Source organism: Vanacampus margaritifer, chromosome 2, assembly GCF_051991255.1.
Source record: "Vanacampus margaritifer isolate UIUO_Vmar chromosome 2, RoL_Vmar_1.0, whole genome shotgun sequence".
In the NCBI taxonomy this organism is placed as follows: domain Eukaryota; kingdom Metazoa; phylum Chordata; class Actinopteri; order Syngnathiformes; family Syngnathidae; genus Vanacampus; species Vanacampus margaritifer.
Genome location: NC_135433.1, coordinates 7,071,671 through 7,089,083, shown reverse-complemented (window position 1 = coordinate 7,089,083; position 17,413 = coordinate 7,071,671). Strand labels below are relative to the sequence as shown.

The 17,413-nt window shown below is 39.3% G+C and overlaps 4 protein-coding genes across 5 annotated transcripts in view; 2 read left to right on the top strand and 2 right to left on the bottom strand.

The window, feature by feature from the left end:
• Nucleotides 1-319: 319 nt before the first annotated feature.
• On the bottom strand, nucleotides 320-3,492 carry dnaaf6 (dynein axonemal assembly factor 6). 2 transcript variants are annotated; one of them, XM_077558290.1, is made up of 7 exons: nucleotides 3,397-3,492; nucleotides 1,866-1,895; nucleotides 1,713-1,779; nucleotides 1,545-1,650; nucleotides 1,350-1,446; nucleotides 779-864; nucleotides 320-650 (listed from the first exon to the last, which is right to left on the bottom strand). In XM_077558290.1, the coding sequence occupies exons 3-7, from the start codon at nucleotides 1,774-1,776 to the stop codon at nucleotides 521-523; spliced, it is 483 nt and encodes a 160-aa protein (XP_077414416.1). In that variant the 5' UTR covers nucleotides 1,777-1,779; nucleotides 1,866-1,895; nucleotides 3,397-3,492; the 3' UTR covers nucleotides 320-520. The 2 variants fall into 2 exon arrangements, with proteins under 2 accessions (XP_077414416.1, XP_077414415.1); XM_077558289.1 differs by lacking the exon at nucleotides 3,397-3,492 and having other exon boundaries at nucleotides 1,866-2,222.
• On the top strand, nucleotides 2,294-3,380 carry LOC144044083 (MICOS complex subunit MIC26-like). Its single transcript, XM_077558288.1, has one exon. It carries the CDS (start codon nucleotides 2,294-2,296, stop codon nucleotides 2,972-2,974), a length of 681 nt encoding a protein of 226 aa, XP_077414414.1. The 3' UTR covers nucleotides 2,975-3,380.
• An 826-nt stretch (nucleotides 3,493-4,318) lies between the features above and the next one.
• On the bottom strand, nucleotides 4,319-8,247 carry eif3f (eukaryotic translation initiation factor 3, subunit F). Its single transcript, XM_077557728.1, has 7 exons — nucleotides 8,081-8,247; nucleotides 7,693-7,763; nucleotides 7,385-7,602; nucleotides 7,215-7,306; nucleotides 6,210-6,346; nucleotides 4,579-4,692; nucleotides 4,319-4,466 (listed from the first exon to the last, which is right to left on the bottom strand). Exons 1-7 carry the CDS (start codon nucleotides 8,190-8,192, stop codon nucleotides 4,389-4,391), a joined length of 822 nt encoding a protein of 273 aa, XP_077413854.1. The 5' UTR covers nucleotides 8,193-8,247; the 3' UTR covers nucleotides 4,319-4,388.
• Nucleotides 8,248-8,505: 258 nt separating this feature from the next.
• kcnj9 (potassium inwardly rectifying channel subfamily J member 9) overlaps nucleotides 8,506-17,413 on the top strand; it is a 20,045-nt gene continuing 11,137 nt past the window's right edge. Inside the window, exons 1-3 of the mRNA XM_077557727.1 lie at nucleotides 8,506-8,844; nucleotides 11,506-11,876; nucleotides 14,864-15,077. Of these exons, the coding sequence (XP_077413853.1) occupies nucleotides 11,591-11,876; nucleotides 14,864-15,077 (500 nt within the window). The 5' untranslated portion in view covers nucleotides 8,506-8,844; nucleotides 11,506-11,590. The remainder of the gene's footprint in view (nucleotides 8,845-11,505; nucleotides 11,877-14,863; nucleotides 15,078-17,413) is intronic.

The following is a 17,413-nucleotide window of genomic DNA, read 5'->3' as shown; positions in this document are numbered from 1 at the left end:
TTTTTTCTTTTAATAATAGTAATAATTGCATACTCATACTTAAGTAAAAGTTATGTGAAGAGGTTTTTTTTCCATCATTTTGTTACAGACATTTGTCCACCAGGTGGCTCTAAAACGCTTGGCATTCTTGATTAAGAAGGCAGAACATATGGGAAAAGGTCAGGATGAGGTAAAGATGCCATATACTGTACATATAATACAAATTTAAAAATATATATATTTATATACCTACTTTTTCGCCCTGTATATAAATGCTCTCCTGAAAACATAAATCCGAGCACTATCATGTTTGAGAGAAAGACAGACATTGAAGTGTAAATTAAAGTATGAAAGCACTATAATTGCAATTTAGAACTGAGTCACAAAAAAGCATGTCAGAGGTCTAAAATGGATCATGAGGACCATTTTTCATTCATTATACGGTGTAGTGGATCAATGTGCATAGTCTACATTAGTTGGCAATCACATAATTCAGTGGAATGCAATCCGGTCCGGGTGTGATCTTGCAGGCTGTCAAATTTCACTGCATGTTGATGTCGTCCAGTGGTCGATTCATCACCAGTGTCACCTCGAGCTCCTCACGTTCACTAAAAAACTGAGCCTTGCCCTCCTGGTGGTGGACCGGGTGTGGGAGGTGAAGAGCCAGTCTACTGGAACATTAAGACACAATATGTGCAATATGAGCTCTAACAAAAGGACTATTACTATACAGTCGGATAGAAGAGTGTAGTGAGAGTTATCACAAGTAATAAAAGGTAATAATGATAATGTTTCTTACTATTTCGGTGTCCGAAGGTCAAGGAATTTTTCTTTCACGTCCAGAGTTACATCCGACGCTTTGCTGTCAGGGAGTTTGATTTTCACCTGATTGTAGAAATATTCACCATCAACATTTTTGACTCTTATGTATTATGTGAAATGGGTCCAGAATATTAAGGAACACGTATAATTATTTTATTTGTCATAGTTAGTCTGAGCTTTCAAATGTTCTGGTGAGCTGTAAAGTGGGGTACACAAAAATACTGAAATTAGCGGCTTATGGGAACATTTATCTAAGGGAGATAAGTGGTGTGTTTACGGTTTTTGTTTGTTGATTTGTTGACGTAGCAGTGCTTCCGTGTAGCTTGGCCGTCACTTGAAAACAGTGTTTTGCCTCAATGCCAAATCATGGCTTGTGGGTGCAGTAGTACGTAAATTAGCCTCACTGTTACGTCACAAAATTCAGAATGATCTTCATTTTCTGAAATAGGCAGATAAAAGTTGGTTACGTGGTCGTAGAATTTCCCACTTGACACTCCAAAGACATATGACCGATCAAGATGTATCTTTTCCATAATAAGATGTATTACCAGCATCGCTTCACAGCACATGGAGGAAGGGTCCTTTCTGCTCAAGCCCAAAAAGACATCCTCGGTGCCTACACTTTGTTTGAGAATTATTTCATATCTGTACACAACCATGGGGGGGGGGGTCATATATGATTCATGGATAGTGTAACCTCCAATCAGAACATGCTGTATCCATGTGCTGCCGTGTGGACATACTCAGGCTGAGGCCGGGGGTCAGTGACATCATCATACTGCGGGCCCTCGGCCACCTCTTCCTCATTCCACACGTCTTTGCTGTTGACTTTTGTGTATGCCGACGACTCTAAAATGCACATACAAATTATTACTATAAGCATTTTTCTTTCTTAATGAAAATTAAGTCACCTTCTTTCTCTTTTTTGGCTGGGGGGCCTACATGACCTGGGCCCATCCTGGAATAAGGAGACATATCCTGGAGAGATTTTGAGAATAATGACAGTAGGCATAAAAAAAAAGATTGGAAAAAAAACACACACCGACGTAGCAAAATATACTCACTTCATAATCTTCATCATTTTCCTCTTCTTGCTGAGAGGATAGCAAGGCAGATAGCGCCTTAAGGTTTTGAACAGATGAAACGTCAAGATATTCCATTTTTTTTTTCAATTGAAATAATTATCTATATAATGACTATTCCTCTTAACGTAGAACTTTTCAATGCAGAAAGTGTCGCTACACTGTTGTACCATGGAGACGTCCTTTTTGCCATGGTAACCGATGACATCACTGGAACGACCACTACAAAAACGTAACGTGACGTTTAAAGAGAAACTGCATTCAACGGTCGAGAGGGAACATCCGTGTTGCAACACCCAATACCTGTAATTTTTAAAGTAGCTTACATGATCTATCAAGGTACCAATTTCTAGATTAAAACCACATTAAAAAATATAATTGAGGATTTGTCGGTTAATGTCCACTGATATATGTGCAAGTGTTCGCCTTGGGAAAGAATGTCCATCCCGAGTCGCCGTATTGGCCACGCATGGCTCCCAGGGATCATGTTGAAGGTGACAGGTAGACTCATGGCGGGAGCATTCGCCTTGTGGCCGGCCACAGTCTACGCTGCGGCGGGTGACGGAAAGAAACCTACGCCCGCAAAGCCTTTGCTGAACTGGGAAGACCTGTCGCTGTACGCCGCGCCGCACCAAGAGAAAGCCGCGTGCGAGGAATCCAAAACCGGGCGACTTGAGCATTGTATCGCCACCCTGCGGAAGCTCGCGGAGCCGTACGCTGCACAGTGTCGGACCACCTACGGTCGCATCGAACCCAAAGTCCAAAGCGTGTTGGGTCTCGGGGGCGAAACCTGGACGTTCCTCAAAAACCCACCGGGGGACTTTTACGCGCGGGTTGTTATCATTGCTAGTACCGGTGTGCTGGGGCTGCTTCTAGCCAGACGCTCGCGGGTGAAGAGGGTCATCTACCCGGCGGGCTTGATCGCCACCAGCGCCTCCCTCTACTACCCGGACCGTGCAGTGACCATCGCCAGGTTCGCCGGGGACACACTCTACGAGGGGGCGGTGAACGGCTACGCCACCATGGAGAATATCATTAAGCCGCAAAGTAAGAAGGTCGAGGCAGGCGCCGACTCTGAGGGGAAACGTTGAGGGTCGCCAAAGCAGGACGACACTAGCAGCTGAAAACAACTGGGTGCTTTTGTTCATGCCTACTTTTTGTACCAATATAACTCAGGCTGGACAGTTAGAATGTATATTTATGCAGATAATTAATAAATAAAGAAAAACATTCAAAGTCGTCCTATACTTCCCAGCAGTGTTACTCAACTTCTTGGTGGTGATGAACATCACGGAAATGGGCTCTTTGCACAAATCGTCATCGACCACGCCTTCATTTCCTGTCTTTCATGATTGGACAAATTGATTAATCCAGGTGTGTCTGGCCATTGTTGTGGTTACTGAGGTCAGGCGAGAATGCATACCAAAAGGCCCAGTTATCCTGTCGTTTAGTCTACTAAAAACTTTAAAAACTACAATAAAAAGTAAGCCAAGCTTCCTCGACGTGTGTTTACCTGCTTTGGTGCTTGTCTTTCTCTATTTAGTTGTGCGTTTTATGATTTGAAGCCATTACCACCCTCGATCTCTCACGCTGTTTGACCCCTGATCCCTCTATCCACCTACTGAGCACTGTTTACAAAACACTTCCTGTGTGCAGTACTACTAATCAGACCACAATTTTGTTCTTTATCCTATGTTGTAAATGTTTTTGATTCTTATTTTCTCTTTGAAAGTGGTGGAGTGAATTATCGTAGCGTCACACTCACAGGAGTGCCAAAATTAATATAAATAAGTGTTCCTTTTTATTGATTGCCTTTGTAAGACTACATTTGTAAATTTTCTCTTTTATTTATTAATTGTATATCCTATTAATTTTGGCACTCCTGTGACTCCATACTCATCCTCTTTTTCTAATCAGTTCATTACTATCATAATTTAAAATGGGGGGAAAATGACCCCAATGTTTTGACTTGAACAATTATTCTGAATGTCATACACAAACATTTAATAAATGCTTTACTTTAATACATGTAGTTACGTTTAGGCCGATTGCTCAACACAACCTGCGCTACCTTTAACATAACCTTCCGCTGTCAGCTAAAGGATAACCTGCGGTCAAAATTAATAGTGTGATTAATCTGCACTCAATATTGAAAATTATTATCAACAAATTAAAACCAAATATGTACACTACAGTACAGGTTGAGCATTTTCATACCGTTAAATATCGTATAGTTGTCACTTCATTGTGATACTATTGATGTCATTGAATAGTGAGTTACTAGGAAATTCCAACCCTGACTACATTTGTATAAATTGTTTCAGTTACCGTTGCGATGCTATCCATTTGTTCTATGTTATATTCTATAATCACAAAAACGTGCCTATAAAGTCAAATTGTTGCACAAATAACTCCTAAAGAGGCTTGAAGGGGAATGGACTCTGAATATTTTGCTTTTATTCATTTGAGAAAAAGAACAATTGTACACAAAAACGAAACGGCGCATCAGAGAAGCACAAGCTTCTCGTTAAGGGCGATCTGTGCTTGGGTCAGGTTGGACAGGTAGGTCACCATCAGGAGGTCCTGCAAGGAAACATTTGACATGGCAATTACTTCTCGTGCTGGTTTATCCTATTTTTGTGAAAAAAACAAACTCAAAGCCATGAATCATCTTTCAAAAGAAAGTCCAACGTACGTTGATGTTCGAGTTGATCATATTCTCAAAGTCCTCCGCTGAGATGGTGGGCACCTTGTTGACCAGGTCCATCAGGAAGCGGCCCACGCTGTTGTCCGCCGTCACCTTGCCAGACTGGGATGGATCAAGTGGTCACGTTTAGCGGAATGCTAATGCTAATACTGAATTCTAGGATGTACGCCTGCTTACTGATCTGATATGTGCCGTCCATTTAAAAAAAATATATAATAATTTTAATAGTCGTCTACGGGGACTGTTCAAAATTTTAAATTTCAGAATTCAATTCAATGGATGATTTTGAATTGACTCAACCCCACAGGATGTTGAATTTAATTCAAATTTGGATTGCAGGAAGTGGAAGTGAATTCAACTGAATTGAGAGAAACTCATTCTCATCACATATCAGTGAGAATGAGCCTGTATATTGTCCAAAATGTTTGGCCAGACATTTTAAAGACTTAGATAAAAGGAAAGTATTCTGAATGTTGATATACCAAGAAGCAATTTCTAAGTTTTGAACAATTTTAATGATGTTTACTAGGGATGTAACGATGATGCAATATTGTTATGTCGCGATATTAAAACTGCCACGATTTCGCCGGCATGGCACGATGCTAAAAACAGCACATCTGTTTTAAAAAAAAAATCTGGTTGATTTCCATTTGTGCAGTTCTAGCACTCTAGTGGCTAGTTTTTAGTGCAGTTTAATTTTCACAAGGCATGTTTTGGCCCTTCTATGTTTAAAATCCACGCTAATGGTCAGGTGAAACGGAAGTATTAAACAAGATTGTAAATATTATTTGAGATTGTAGGTTGTTTATATACATTACTGGTTTGTACAAAAGCACAATATTGTGTTTTTTTTTGTATGAGCGTTTTTTAAAAAACAATATCGTGACCTTTTTTATATTTCCAATCTCCCCACAATATCGTGATAGTTATGGCATAGTGACCTTCATATCGCGTCGTGATATTTGGATATCGTTGCATCCCTACTATTTACTGTAATTAAGAATTGTGTACAAAGTCCCTATAATAATATTTATATGAAATTTATATTGTAGGCTAATACTGTAAAGCTTCATTGTTAAATGCACCATGATTTTTTAATTTCATGCAATTAAAATTTCAAACCACCTCAATTCAAAAACTGAATTGGAATTTAGGAATTCTGAATTTTATACAGCCCGGGTGGACTATATAGTTAAAACATCAATTGAACACTAACCCGGGAAGACAATCAATCACGTCACTGATATTTCATAATTACAATTTGCTCGCTCGACTTGAGGTGGTGAACCTAAATATTGAACTAATAAATTGTAACATATTGATTTGCACACATTTTTTTTTCTTAATTAATACAAAGAACTTCATGTCCATCCTTGTTGTGATGTGTTACTTTGTCTATATTGCTGCATTGCTTCATGGGATTTTCTTTTCTATTCACCGTCGTTTGTCCCTTTTCAAAATGCGTTGTGAGATAAATTGAGGACATTATAAAGGGGATAACCTATACTACAAAAAATGGCGAGCTTGCTATAGGTCACTATATAGCGTTTAGGGAGTGATTCCAGTCACAGCCTACGTTCAAGACGGAGGCGATTGACAAAATGTCTGCAGAGACTCACTAGCACGTCCTCGATGTATGCCAGCACAGTGGTTAGCATGTCCTGGACGCGGGCAGCCGAGCCGGCCACCTGGGAGAGGTCGGACGTCAGGCCCTTGGTGCGACTGGGAGTGATGCGTGTCCTTTGCAGTAAGTCCACTATATAAACAAACAAAAAACAATATAGAAACATTGAATAAGGATTTTTGGTATTCCCAAAATCTTTTCTTTTTTTCTACAATATGTTCTATCTGCATCCACTAGTTTAAACAAGGCATTCTGATTAATATTGCATTTGTGGAATATGAATTAAGATGAAAAATCTTCTCGTTTTTATTAATATTAGGAAGGGGGGGGGTCGACTATTTTGTCACTGCCGTCAACTGAAAATGACTTCTTATTTGCTCAGACAGTAACCAATCACGGCTCACCTCTTTTCTGAAGCTGAGCCGTGATTGGTCTTTACGTGAGTCCTGAGCAACTGTGATGCTATTGTAATTTAACAGGAAATCACAAAATGGCCACCCACTAAGATGGATAAAAGCTCATTTTCCACAAACACCATACTAAACAGAATAGTGTTTTGACTAGTGGGGCTGCATAAAATATTATTGCAAAGAACATTTTGGGTTGACTAAGTTCCTCTTTAGTAATGCAAGATAATTTTTTATCTGATTAATCAATAGAATAACCCATTATCATCCAGGTCCATTATTGATTATATTCAGAATTTTTAGCGCAGGTCAGTATCTGTCTTTTTTTTTTTTATGTAACTGCCGATAAATGATCAATTAAAATCTGGGTTTTCAGCAAGCACTTCAATTGCTGGCCAGTACCTGCACCGAAGAAGCACTTTTTGGGTTTTGAATTTAAAGATTATGTTGTTATGCCATTTGTAATCAACAGGATAACTACATACAATCCATAGAGTGTAACCAAAAATGACAGATATTTTAATGTGTCACTTGTTAGTTGTTGCAGGCTGCTTAGAGGAAACATTGACATTGAAGAGCGTTTCCTTCCTTACCGCCTATTCTCTCCGTGTCGTAATAGATGTGTTTGACTGTGAGCGGAGTAAACATCACGCCGACCGTCTTCCCGGGCACGCCCATCTGTGCACTGCGTAAGAGATGAAATGTCAGCATGTGGTTATTCGCACAAAACAAACAAGGGAAAAAAAAAAGCGGTGAGACAGACCTGACGTAGGCGCGGATGCTCATCTTGCCGCTCTGCAGGGCCGTGTCTGCGGTCAGGTGGATGGGATTGGTGGCCTCGCGGCTGTAATATTCGTGGATGAGCACCGAGTGCTCAGTGATGTCGAAGCCTGTGGCGTACCAGCCGATGATGACCTCAGTGGGCGATACGCGCTTGTGGAGCTCATACATGTTCTTGGCAAACTCCATGTCCACGGCGACCTAAAGACATAGAAGCAATCAACCAATTAATCACCGCTGTTTGCAACCGATACACTGCAGCACTAGCCATTAACAACATGTACAACGCACCTCATCTTCAGACTCATTGTGGGGGACAGAGAAGCAGTTGGTCACCTCTATCGAGTGCTTGTCGATGGTACCTTAAGGGGGAAAACACAGGTTATATAACACGTAAACGTTACAGGTAGCTATTGTTAGCCACAGTACAGGTAGTAGCTACCACATATATTACAACCACATCGAGAACGAAACGAACTGATAATGAGCGTCCAATACGACCTTATCTCACCGAGTAATGTTTACGAGTAAATGACAATATTAAACAGCTGATCGGTTCAAATGACGCTCTCGTGAGCGTATGTAGCACGCACGCGTTAGCAGCATCAATGCTAAAACGTACCACGATTACAAGAAGAGGAGACAAAATGGGCCTTCGAGCAATAAAATGGCTTCTTACCTAAAAGGGTGCCAATCACGCGACTTGCGCCCTCATTTCGTCGCTCGTACGAGTCGCAAATGGAGGCGAGGACAACGGGATGAACCTTCACAACCGGCCCGAACACCGACATGTTGAGAAAAAGGAAGAAAGAACTTCTTCGTCTCTGACTTCCGCTAACCGTTTAGCATTAGCGTTGTACTGCCACCTGCTGGTTCGGGGTGTATATTGCACAGGCAAAGTGATCAATTTCAATTTGTACATAAATGGTAATACAGTATGTGTCTTTTTATTTATTTAATTAATTTTGTGTCTCCTATTTGGCTTGTATTAGTGTTTTGTCTAGACCGTGTATAACGTAGGTTTCCACACAGGTTTCTTTTCATTAGTGTTTTTTTTTTATTGCCGTTTTTTTTTTTTTACTTACATAGTTTTGAACGTACGAATGTGTTAAATGGACAAGCTGTTAAAAAAATGACAATTGTAATTTCAGCACAATTCACCAATGCAAGGCAATGCTCGGTTCGAGGGGCTGGGCTGACACCTGACCGCCTCCATCGCATCCACGCACCGCGGAAGACTCCTCTACCACACGGCCAACGCGAGTCGCTAGCCTCCGAAAGGCGGACGTGCAAGGTCTATTTTCAGGGTTGAGGAGCTCTTCTTTTGTCCTCTCGGTCCTAGAGGATCCACCGGATCGATGCCGAAAATGGACCGACGCGTCGAGCCACCGTTCCACACGAAGAATACCCACCTTCTTCTTCAAATGACGTTAAACTAATCAGGTGAGATATTTCAGTATTTTTATAAACAACCACTTTGTTGGGCAAATGTGCACCGTTGCTTGGGTACCCCGTTCACCAATTGTGGCCAATTTGTGATCGTGCGTCATTGTGATTGTCTCTCATCAGCCTCACGATGGACGCACACTAACATAAATATTTTGTGTTGTGCAAATAGGCGCGATATTATTCGTAATAATAATGATAAGAGATAGTTTTTGAAACATCAGGCCCTGCTGCGTGCATTATGTAAGACACCTGAGACGGCCTGCCTGTGATAGCAATAGCAATGCACATTAAATAGCACACGCGCACACACACACACGCACAAAATTATATATATATATAATGATAAAAATAAACAAATAAATAACTAAATAAAATAAGTATGCCTCAAAAGTCAACCAAACTTGCTGTTCAAATTGGTATCATGTGACTTCAGTAGTGTTATTTTAAAAAACAGTATTCCGATCAAGTTACAAATAACTTAAAAAATAGAGTTAGCAACATAACCCAGGATCCAGTACATTAAAGTAATGTAACTTGATTACGTTTAATTACTTTCGGATTACTCCAATTCCAAATGTGCTTTAAAAAAAAAGGACAAAACTTTTAAAATCTCAATATGATATACATTTTTAAATATTATTTGATATGCATGGTGTTTCAATGTTGGATTTAAATAAAAAAACAACAACGTAATAGGCAGACATAACCACTTGTTCACTGTAGACTGGACAGACAAACAGACACACAGACGGGTAAATTACATTTTCTGGCTTCATAACCAAATTTTTCAATCCATTGTTATTGAATGAAATGGAAAAAAAGAGGACTAATTAATTGTTTGAAGGCAACTTGCAGTTAGTGTTACGCACACACATAAACGCATTTATTCCTAATTTTAATATGATGACTGATTCATGACGTCATCCATGGGAAAAAAAATAAAAATAAATTCCCGGTGACAAGTTTAGCAGCTGGTATTGGTAATATGTTTTTTAAGTAGCAAAGCTGAGGTTGACTAGTGAAGGGAAATTAGTGAAATATGTAATTACAAGGTGCAGGCGTATAGGGCTAGCTAGCCCGCTAGCTCCTTAGTCAAAACTGTCGTTACATTGGCCCATCAGTGTGACAGATGCCCACCTTTCGGTGAGTGGTTCCACATTTTCGTTGAGTCTTATATGACGCGGAGCGTCAAAATACACGGACTGAGAAGTACCGTCTGACTCTGTACTGACCTGGATCGACGGACGTAAACCTACTTCAGTCGGTGGTCAGTCCGTGTATTTTTTTGAAGCTTTGCGTCATGAAGCGCTCGCACAAAATGCGGAAGCACTTGCCGAGAGGTGGGCAATCGTCACTGACAGTTTTGACCACCTCTGGTAAAAATACTGCGATTTTATCACCAGAAAGAAGCTGCAAATGAGTCTAGTGCGAGCAAGCTAATGGCTAGCGTAATCAGTCAGCGGTCGACTGAGACGAGTAGCTGTTAAAGTAAACTCCTTTTTGACGGGGCTCAGAAAAAAAACACGAACAGTTGGAGACAAGTCAACCTTAAATATTTTTTGACAATAATATATTATTATATGTGACCTCACTAGTCTAAACATGACATTCTGATTAATATTACATTTGTGGAATATAAGTTCTGCAGAAAAAGCCAACTGTATTTATCCATCACATTATATCCCTTACTGTTGACTGAAGATGACATCACAGTTGCTCAGGGCTCAGACAACGACCAATCACTGCTCGCTTGTTTTCTGAAGCTGAGCTGTGATTGGTCATTGCCTGAGCCCTGAGCAACTGAGATGTCATTTTCACTCGAAAGCTAGTGGCAAAATGGCCACCTTCTGATATTGATAAAAACTGCTGGATTTTGCTGCTTAACTCATATTCCACAAACACAATATTAAACAAAATACCGTATTTAGACTAGTGGGGCTGCATATAATTGATTTTTGTCAAGAAATATTTTTGGGGTTGACTTTCCCTTTAAGATTGCAGAGGCTCAAATACATTATTTTGTACGATCCTGTTGAAAATGAAGCAGATAAATGCCAAAGCTGCAGAGCTGATACAATTTTTGGATGACAAAAGTTTGTTGCTGGTGATGCGAAAGACGGCAGATGATGGAGGCAAGGCACTCTAAATAAATATTAAAGGGGAAGTCAGCCCCAAAAAATGTTTTTGACAATAATATGTTGTTTGCAGCCCCACTAGTCTAAATATGGCATTCTGGTTAATATTGCGTTAGTGAAATATGAGTTAAGCAGCAAAATCGAGCCGTTTTTATCCATCTCAGGGTGCAGCCATTTTGCCACTTGCTGTCGACTGAAGATGACATCAATGTTGCTCATGTCTCAGGGAACGACCAATCACAGCTTACCTGTTTTCTGAAGCTGAGCTGTGATTGGTTGATGGATAAAAATGGTTGAATTTTGCTTCATAGTTCATACTCCACAAATGTGATATTAATCAGAATGTCTTGTTTAGACTAGTGAGCTCACATATAACATCTAATTCTAAAGAAATGTTTAAGGTTGACTTCCACTTAATTTTGCGAGTGCAGGCAAGCCGATGAGATGAGATGAGATGAACCAATCAGTCATTGTGACTGAACAATAGCCTGACTTGCATGTTTTCCTTCTCATATTTCAGCAAACAAATGCTAGTACAACAAGCATCCAGTGGACAGAGTGAGCCAAAGTGACATTTCAATAACACACACACACACGCAAGTATTATGGCTGTGGAGAACTCCGTCCTGCCCCCGCGTCCGGACTCCCTCTCACTGCCTGTGGACCACAAGCCGGAAGGGGAGCCGGAGGCGGTCACCGAGGCCCCCGTGCCCCCCGCAGACGGCTGTGGTGTCTTCAACGTGTCCGAGGAGCTGGGCCACGTCGTGACCACCGAGGCGGCCAAGGTGAAACGGTCGTTCCAATCCAAGATGGCAGAGCGGGAGGCCACAGCCAATCAGACCAGGAAGAAAACCCAAGGGCCGGAGAAGGAGAGAGGGCGATTTGGATGGGGTAAGTGGCCTTCAGGACGATTGGTCTGGCTTCATCATAGTGGAGTTAAGATGTTAGATTTTTATGTTTTATGAACCACCACATAAATGAAATCTCAAATTCTTGACCCATCTAGCTTGTATTTCAAATTTAGTAGCAATTGGGAAAAAAATATGCCTGACAAGTTCAACTTTGCAGGACTCCTGAAAATGGCTAAATTAGCCGCTATAAACTAAAATCATAGACTTACTGTATATTTTCAAGATTTTCTTTTTCATGACGTTTTTGTGGGTCTACCAAATATTCATGTTCCTCAGTGAAACATTTGATGTGATTCTGAGACTTGTAGACTTTTCATGTCGTTGTTTTTTTTGGGCTTCTTGAGACTATTTTTGTGGTTCTACTCATGCCTGCCAATTTTTATATTGTTTAGTGACCTGGTGGAGCTGACTTGAAGGTGAAGTCAACTCTCCAAATAATTCTTGATATGTTCTACTAGTTCCACTAGTCTAAATATGGTACTCTGGTTAATTTTCCGGAATATGAGTTAAGCAGCCAAATCTAGCAGTTTTTAATCAATATAAAAAAGTGGCCATTTTGTCACTTGTTGTCAAGTGAAAATGACATCACATAGTTGCTCAGGTCTCAGGTAACAACTAATCAAAGCTTAGCTTCAGAAAACAGGTGAGCTGTGATTGGTTGCCTGAGCCCTGAGCAACTGTGACGTCATCTTCAATCGACAGCAAGTGGCAAAATGGCCGCCGCCTGTGATGGATAAAAACGGCTGGATTTTGCTTCATAACTCATATTCCACAAATGTAATATTAATCAGAATGAACTTATGTTTAGACTAGTGAGGTCACATATAACATTTTATTGTCAAGAAATGTGTAAGGTTGACTTTGGTTGAGTCCTTAAACTTCACTGCGCTGCTCTTCCAACACTAAATGGCAAAACTAACATTTATTGCTATTTAGCATTATCCAGATGTCTAGTATAAAGGCCTTTCCACACTGCACTTGCTTTTCTTGGTGTTCACCAGGGCAGGGCGCATGGATGACGGCGCTTCGGGGCAAGCTTGCCCATATTTGGAAGTGTTAAGCCTACCAGGAAGTAACCATGGATCCTTTCCTTCTGAGTGGTTCATTGCTGTTAGCACCCTGACGGCAAATGGCCAACTTGCACGTTGTGGCGCAGCATTGAGTTCTGCTGTCGTGCTCTTGCGGCACATACTGTGCTCTTCTAAGAAGTGCAGTACGAAAAGGCCTTAAGTGGTTAGCAACCGGACAAAATCTTCAGGAGTTTGTTTTGGAAAGAACCTGGAAAACCAAAAATTACCCCAAAATGTCTGTTTCAAAACAAAATGTCGGTCAACTAGGGATAGACAAGCCTGCTAAATTTCATGTAGCTTAGCGTTTCATGCTAGTCATTAACAGTCATGTTATGTAACGGAGTACAAATTTGAATTTGAATCGCTAGTTACCCCAAAATGTCTCTTTCAAAACAAAATGTTGGTCAACTAGGGATAGACAAGCCTGCTAAATTTCATGTAGCTTAGCGTTTCATGCTAGTCATTAACAGTCATGTTATGTAACGGAGTACAAATTTGAATCGCTAGTTACCCTAAAATGTCTGTTTCAAAACAAAATGTTGGTCAACTAGGGATAGACAAGCCTGCTAAATTTCATGTAGCTTAGCGTTTCATGCTAGTCATTAACAGTCATGTTATGTAACGGAGTACAAATTTGAATTTGAATCGCTAGTTACCCCAAAATGTCTCTTTCAAAACAAAATGTTGGTCAACTAGGGATAGACAAGCCTGCTAAATTTCATGTAGCTTAGCGTTTCATGCTAGTCATTAACAGTCATGTTATGTAACGGAGTACAAATTTGAATTTGAATCGCTAGTTACTCCAAAATGTCTGTTTCAAAACAAAATGTTGGTCAACTAGGGATAGACAAGCCTGCTAAATTTCATGTAGCTTAGCGTTTCATGCTAGTCATTAACAGTCATGTTATGTAACGGAGTACAAATTTGAATTTGAATCGCTAGTTACCCCAAAATGTCTCTTTCAAAACAAAATGTTGGTCAACTAGGGATAGACAAGCCTGCTAAATTTCATGTAGCTTAGCGTTTCATGCTAGTCATTAACAGTCATGTTATGTAACGGAGTACAAATTTGAATTTGAATCGCTAGTTACCCCAAAATGTCTGTTTCAAAACAAAATGTTGGTCAACTAGAGATAGACAAGCCTGCTAAATTTCATGTAGCTTAGCGTTTCATGCTAGTCATTAACAGTCATGTTATGTAACGGAGTACAAATTTGAATCGCTAGTTACCCCAAAATGTCTGTTTCAAAACAAAATGTTGGTCAACTAGGGATAGACAAGCCTGCTAAATTTCATGTAGCTTAGCGTTTCATGCTAGTCATTAACAGTCATGTTATGTAACGGAGTACAAATTTGAATTTGAATCGCTAGTTACCCCAAAATGTCTCTTTCAAAACAAAATGTTGGTCAACTAGGGATAGACAAGCCTGCTAAATTTCATGTAGCTTAGCGTTTCATGCTAGTCATTAACAGTCATGTTATGTAACGGAGTACAAATTTGAATTTGAATCGCTAGTTACCCCAAAATGTCTCTTTCAAAACAAAATGTTGGTCAACTAGGGATAGACAAGCCTGCTAAATTTCATGTAGCTTAGCGTTTCATGCTAGTCATTAACAGTCATGTTATGTAACGGAGTACAAATTTGAATTTGAATCGCTAGTTACTCCAAAATGTCTGTTTCAAAACAAAATGTTGGTCAACTAGGGATAGACAAGCCTGCTAAATTTCATGTAGCTTAGCGTTTCATGCTAGTCATTAACAGTCATGTTATGTAACAGAGTACAAATTTGAATCGCTAGTGTTAGCAAAATTAGCTAAATTCATATTGCTACTGGCTTTGCGGGAACCAATCATGCGGGTCATGTATAAGCGTGACTCTTGGTATCTTTGTACCAGTTCGCACGCGCCGCAAGAGACAGCGCTACGTGGAGAAGAACGGCCGCTGCAACGTGCAGCACGGCAACATGCGGGAGACGTACCGCTACCTGACCGACATCTTCACCACGCTGGTGGATCTGAATTGGCGCTGCTCGCTCTTCGTCTTTGTCATGGCCTACGCCGTCACGTGGCTCTTCTTCGGGGCCATCTGGTACCTCATCGCCTACTGCAGGTGAGCGTTGCCCCTTCATCCATTTATTTCATTAGTATTTTGTCTCACAAGGCTTAATGTTGATATTTTTTTTCAAATTCAATCATTTTGGTTCACAATTACAATTTTTACATTTGAGATAGGCCAGCTTGTGGGCTCCAGCTTGCCTGCATTATGACAAGCGTGATACAAAATTGATGTTTAATATGAACTTTTCATGTTATAAATCTAGAATTTGCATGATTAAAATTGTTCATTAAAAATGACCCCTTTTACAGTTGTGACTCAAATTGTTAAGTGTGAAAACTCTTTTTGACATTTAAAATCAGACATTCTACTTTAAAATTAAACATTTGACATAAAATTTTACATGACACTAAATTAGGTTTTAATGTTTCAATGTGAAGTCAAATTAAAGTTAAATCTAATACACTTAAAATTACATATATTTATTTTTTTATAAACAAAAACTCACAATACAAATACAATGAAAATATTTGTGCTTAAAATTAGAATTTTTGCACTTGAAATAAAAATAAAAAATGTTAAAAATGAAATATAAAAATAAAAATATATAAATATGTTGTTAATGATTAAAATAAAAATAAATACAAAAGAAATGACATTTGAAACAAGTTTTTACATTTAATTAATATTTTTTGTTTGAAGTCAAACTTTAAGTACAACTTTGTTAAAAATGAAAATTTATGAATTTGTGATGTGGAAAAAAAAAAGCATTTTTAATACCGACATTTGAAATATTTCAGAGATGTCCATTCATTAATAATGTACAACTGCACTGCATCATTTTAAGAGGTGTTCCCAATATTATGAATATCTCATTTAGTTAAATTATGTGATGAAGTTGCTCTTTAGCTAAGATACAATGTTATAAATAACTCAAAAGTAATATCCACTTTACTTACGACACCTTGCCAACAATATTTATAACGTTTTATTTTATGCTGCACTGCTCAAAATGCTAATTGGCACACTATTTGTCTTCAAGACAATTAGGTAATTATTTAGCGGGCATTAGCGATGGCGTACGTCGAGCAAAGCTGCTCTGTACTCGCCTTGTGACGTCTTATTTATTGCCAGACACGACTAATGGAGCGCCCAATCCGCCACTTGGCGGGACGTCAATACAACACAAGCGCATCTTTTAATTAAACGACCTCCGGGGGGCTGCCTCACCTCCTTTGAACCGTTTTCTGCTGCGAATGCTAAAACGAAAAAGAAAAAAAATGATGACGAAGCAGCCGTGCCATTACGGCCACGTGTCACTTCCTGCAGGAGCCGCGCTCTAATTAGCTAAGGGGCTCACCTCGTAAAATCTTGACCTTATCGTATCAATGGAGAGCCGACGGCAGCTGCGGCACAGAACGAGCTGCTACTTCTGCTTCATATAAAAGACATGGATGGTATAAATGATAAATGATAAATAGATTGATTAGCTTCCTCCTTTACTTGGTTAATCATACATATTAACTAGTAGTCACATCTGTAAGAAGCTTCACTTTTACAAGGATAGTTCAAAATTGGTGTAGGTATTCCTCGTGAAAAGTACAGGAACTAAATGGTTCATTTAACGCCGTTCGATGGTCGGAGAGCCATAATAAGCCCCTTTCACACTACCCATCAAAAGCCAGATTCGCCGCTCAGCGTGAAAGGTACCACTACAGAAGGCAGGGATGTGCGGTCAAGGTAGGAAAGAGAGGCACTGCTGTCCCCCAGTATTCTTTCCTGTCCTCTTCATGTGAAGAGTTTAAAAAATCAGCAACTTATGACTACATTTTAGTTCTATGTCTGTGATTTATTGATTATCTTTTTGAATCCAATCATTTCAATGAGTACGTATACATGCAGGCAATAACTCTTTTAAAAAACAAATATAGGCAATGTTCGGGTTTTTTAAGGCCATGTAAACACGTGCCAAAACCTGCCCTCTTAAAATTACATATATTTAAATTTTTATAATAAAAACTCAGTTTGCAATGAAATTATTTAAAATAAGAAATAAAAATAAAAAATGTTAAAAATTATAGTTTTATGCTTGAAATTTAAATCGTATTTATATGTTTTTGGGTTTGAATGATTAAAGACTATAACGACTTCAAAGGACTTAAATTTTGAAGTGAAATTTTAGTTTTTAATTCTTTCACATTGTATTTATTTACAATTGACAAGATCAATGTGCAGGACACTTTACTTAGTCAAATAAATACAAATTACAATTTAATTTTATTAAAATAAATAAATAAAAATCCCCTTCAGGCCACAAATGGCACATATTTGGTGGAATTATTGTAAAAATACTAATTGATATATATATATATGTTAATGATCAAAAGGAA

Excerpts from the sequence above, each read along its gene's own strand:
- eif3f (XM_077557728.1), bottom strand. The coding sequence starts at position 8,192 with ATGTCGGTGTTCGGGCCGGTTGTGAAGGTTCATCCCGTTGTCCTCGCC. Across the intron at positions 7,603-7,692 it reads ACAATGAGTCTGAAGATGAG|GTCGCCGTGGACATGGAGTT; the intron begins GTGCGTTGTACA and ends CTATGTCTTTAG. Across the intron at positions 7,307-7,384 it reads AGCATCCGCGCCTACGTCAG|TGCACAGATGGGCGTGCCCG; the intron begins GTCTGTCTCACC and ends TCTCTTACGCAG.
- LOC144044083 (XM_077558288.1), top strand. The coding sequence starts at position 2,294 with ATGTGCAAGTGTTCGCCTTGGGAAAGAATGTCCATCCCGAGTCGCCGT.
- dnaaf6 (XM_077558289.1), bottom strand. The coding sequence starts at position 1,961 with ATGGAATATCTTGACGTTTCATCTGTTCAAAACCTTAAGGCGCTATCT. Across the intron at positions 865-1,349 it reads TGTGCTGTGAAGCGATGCTG|GTGAAAATCAAACTCCCTGA; the intron begins GTAATACATCTT and ends TTCTACAATCAG. Across the intron at positions 651-778 it reads GACCTTCGGACACCGAAATA|TAGACTGGCTCTTCACCTCC; the intron begins GTAAGAAACATT and ends TTAATGTTCCAG.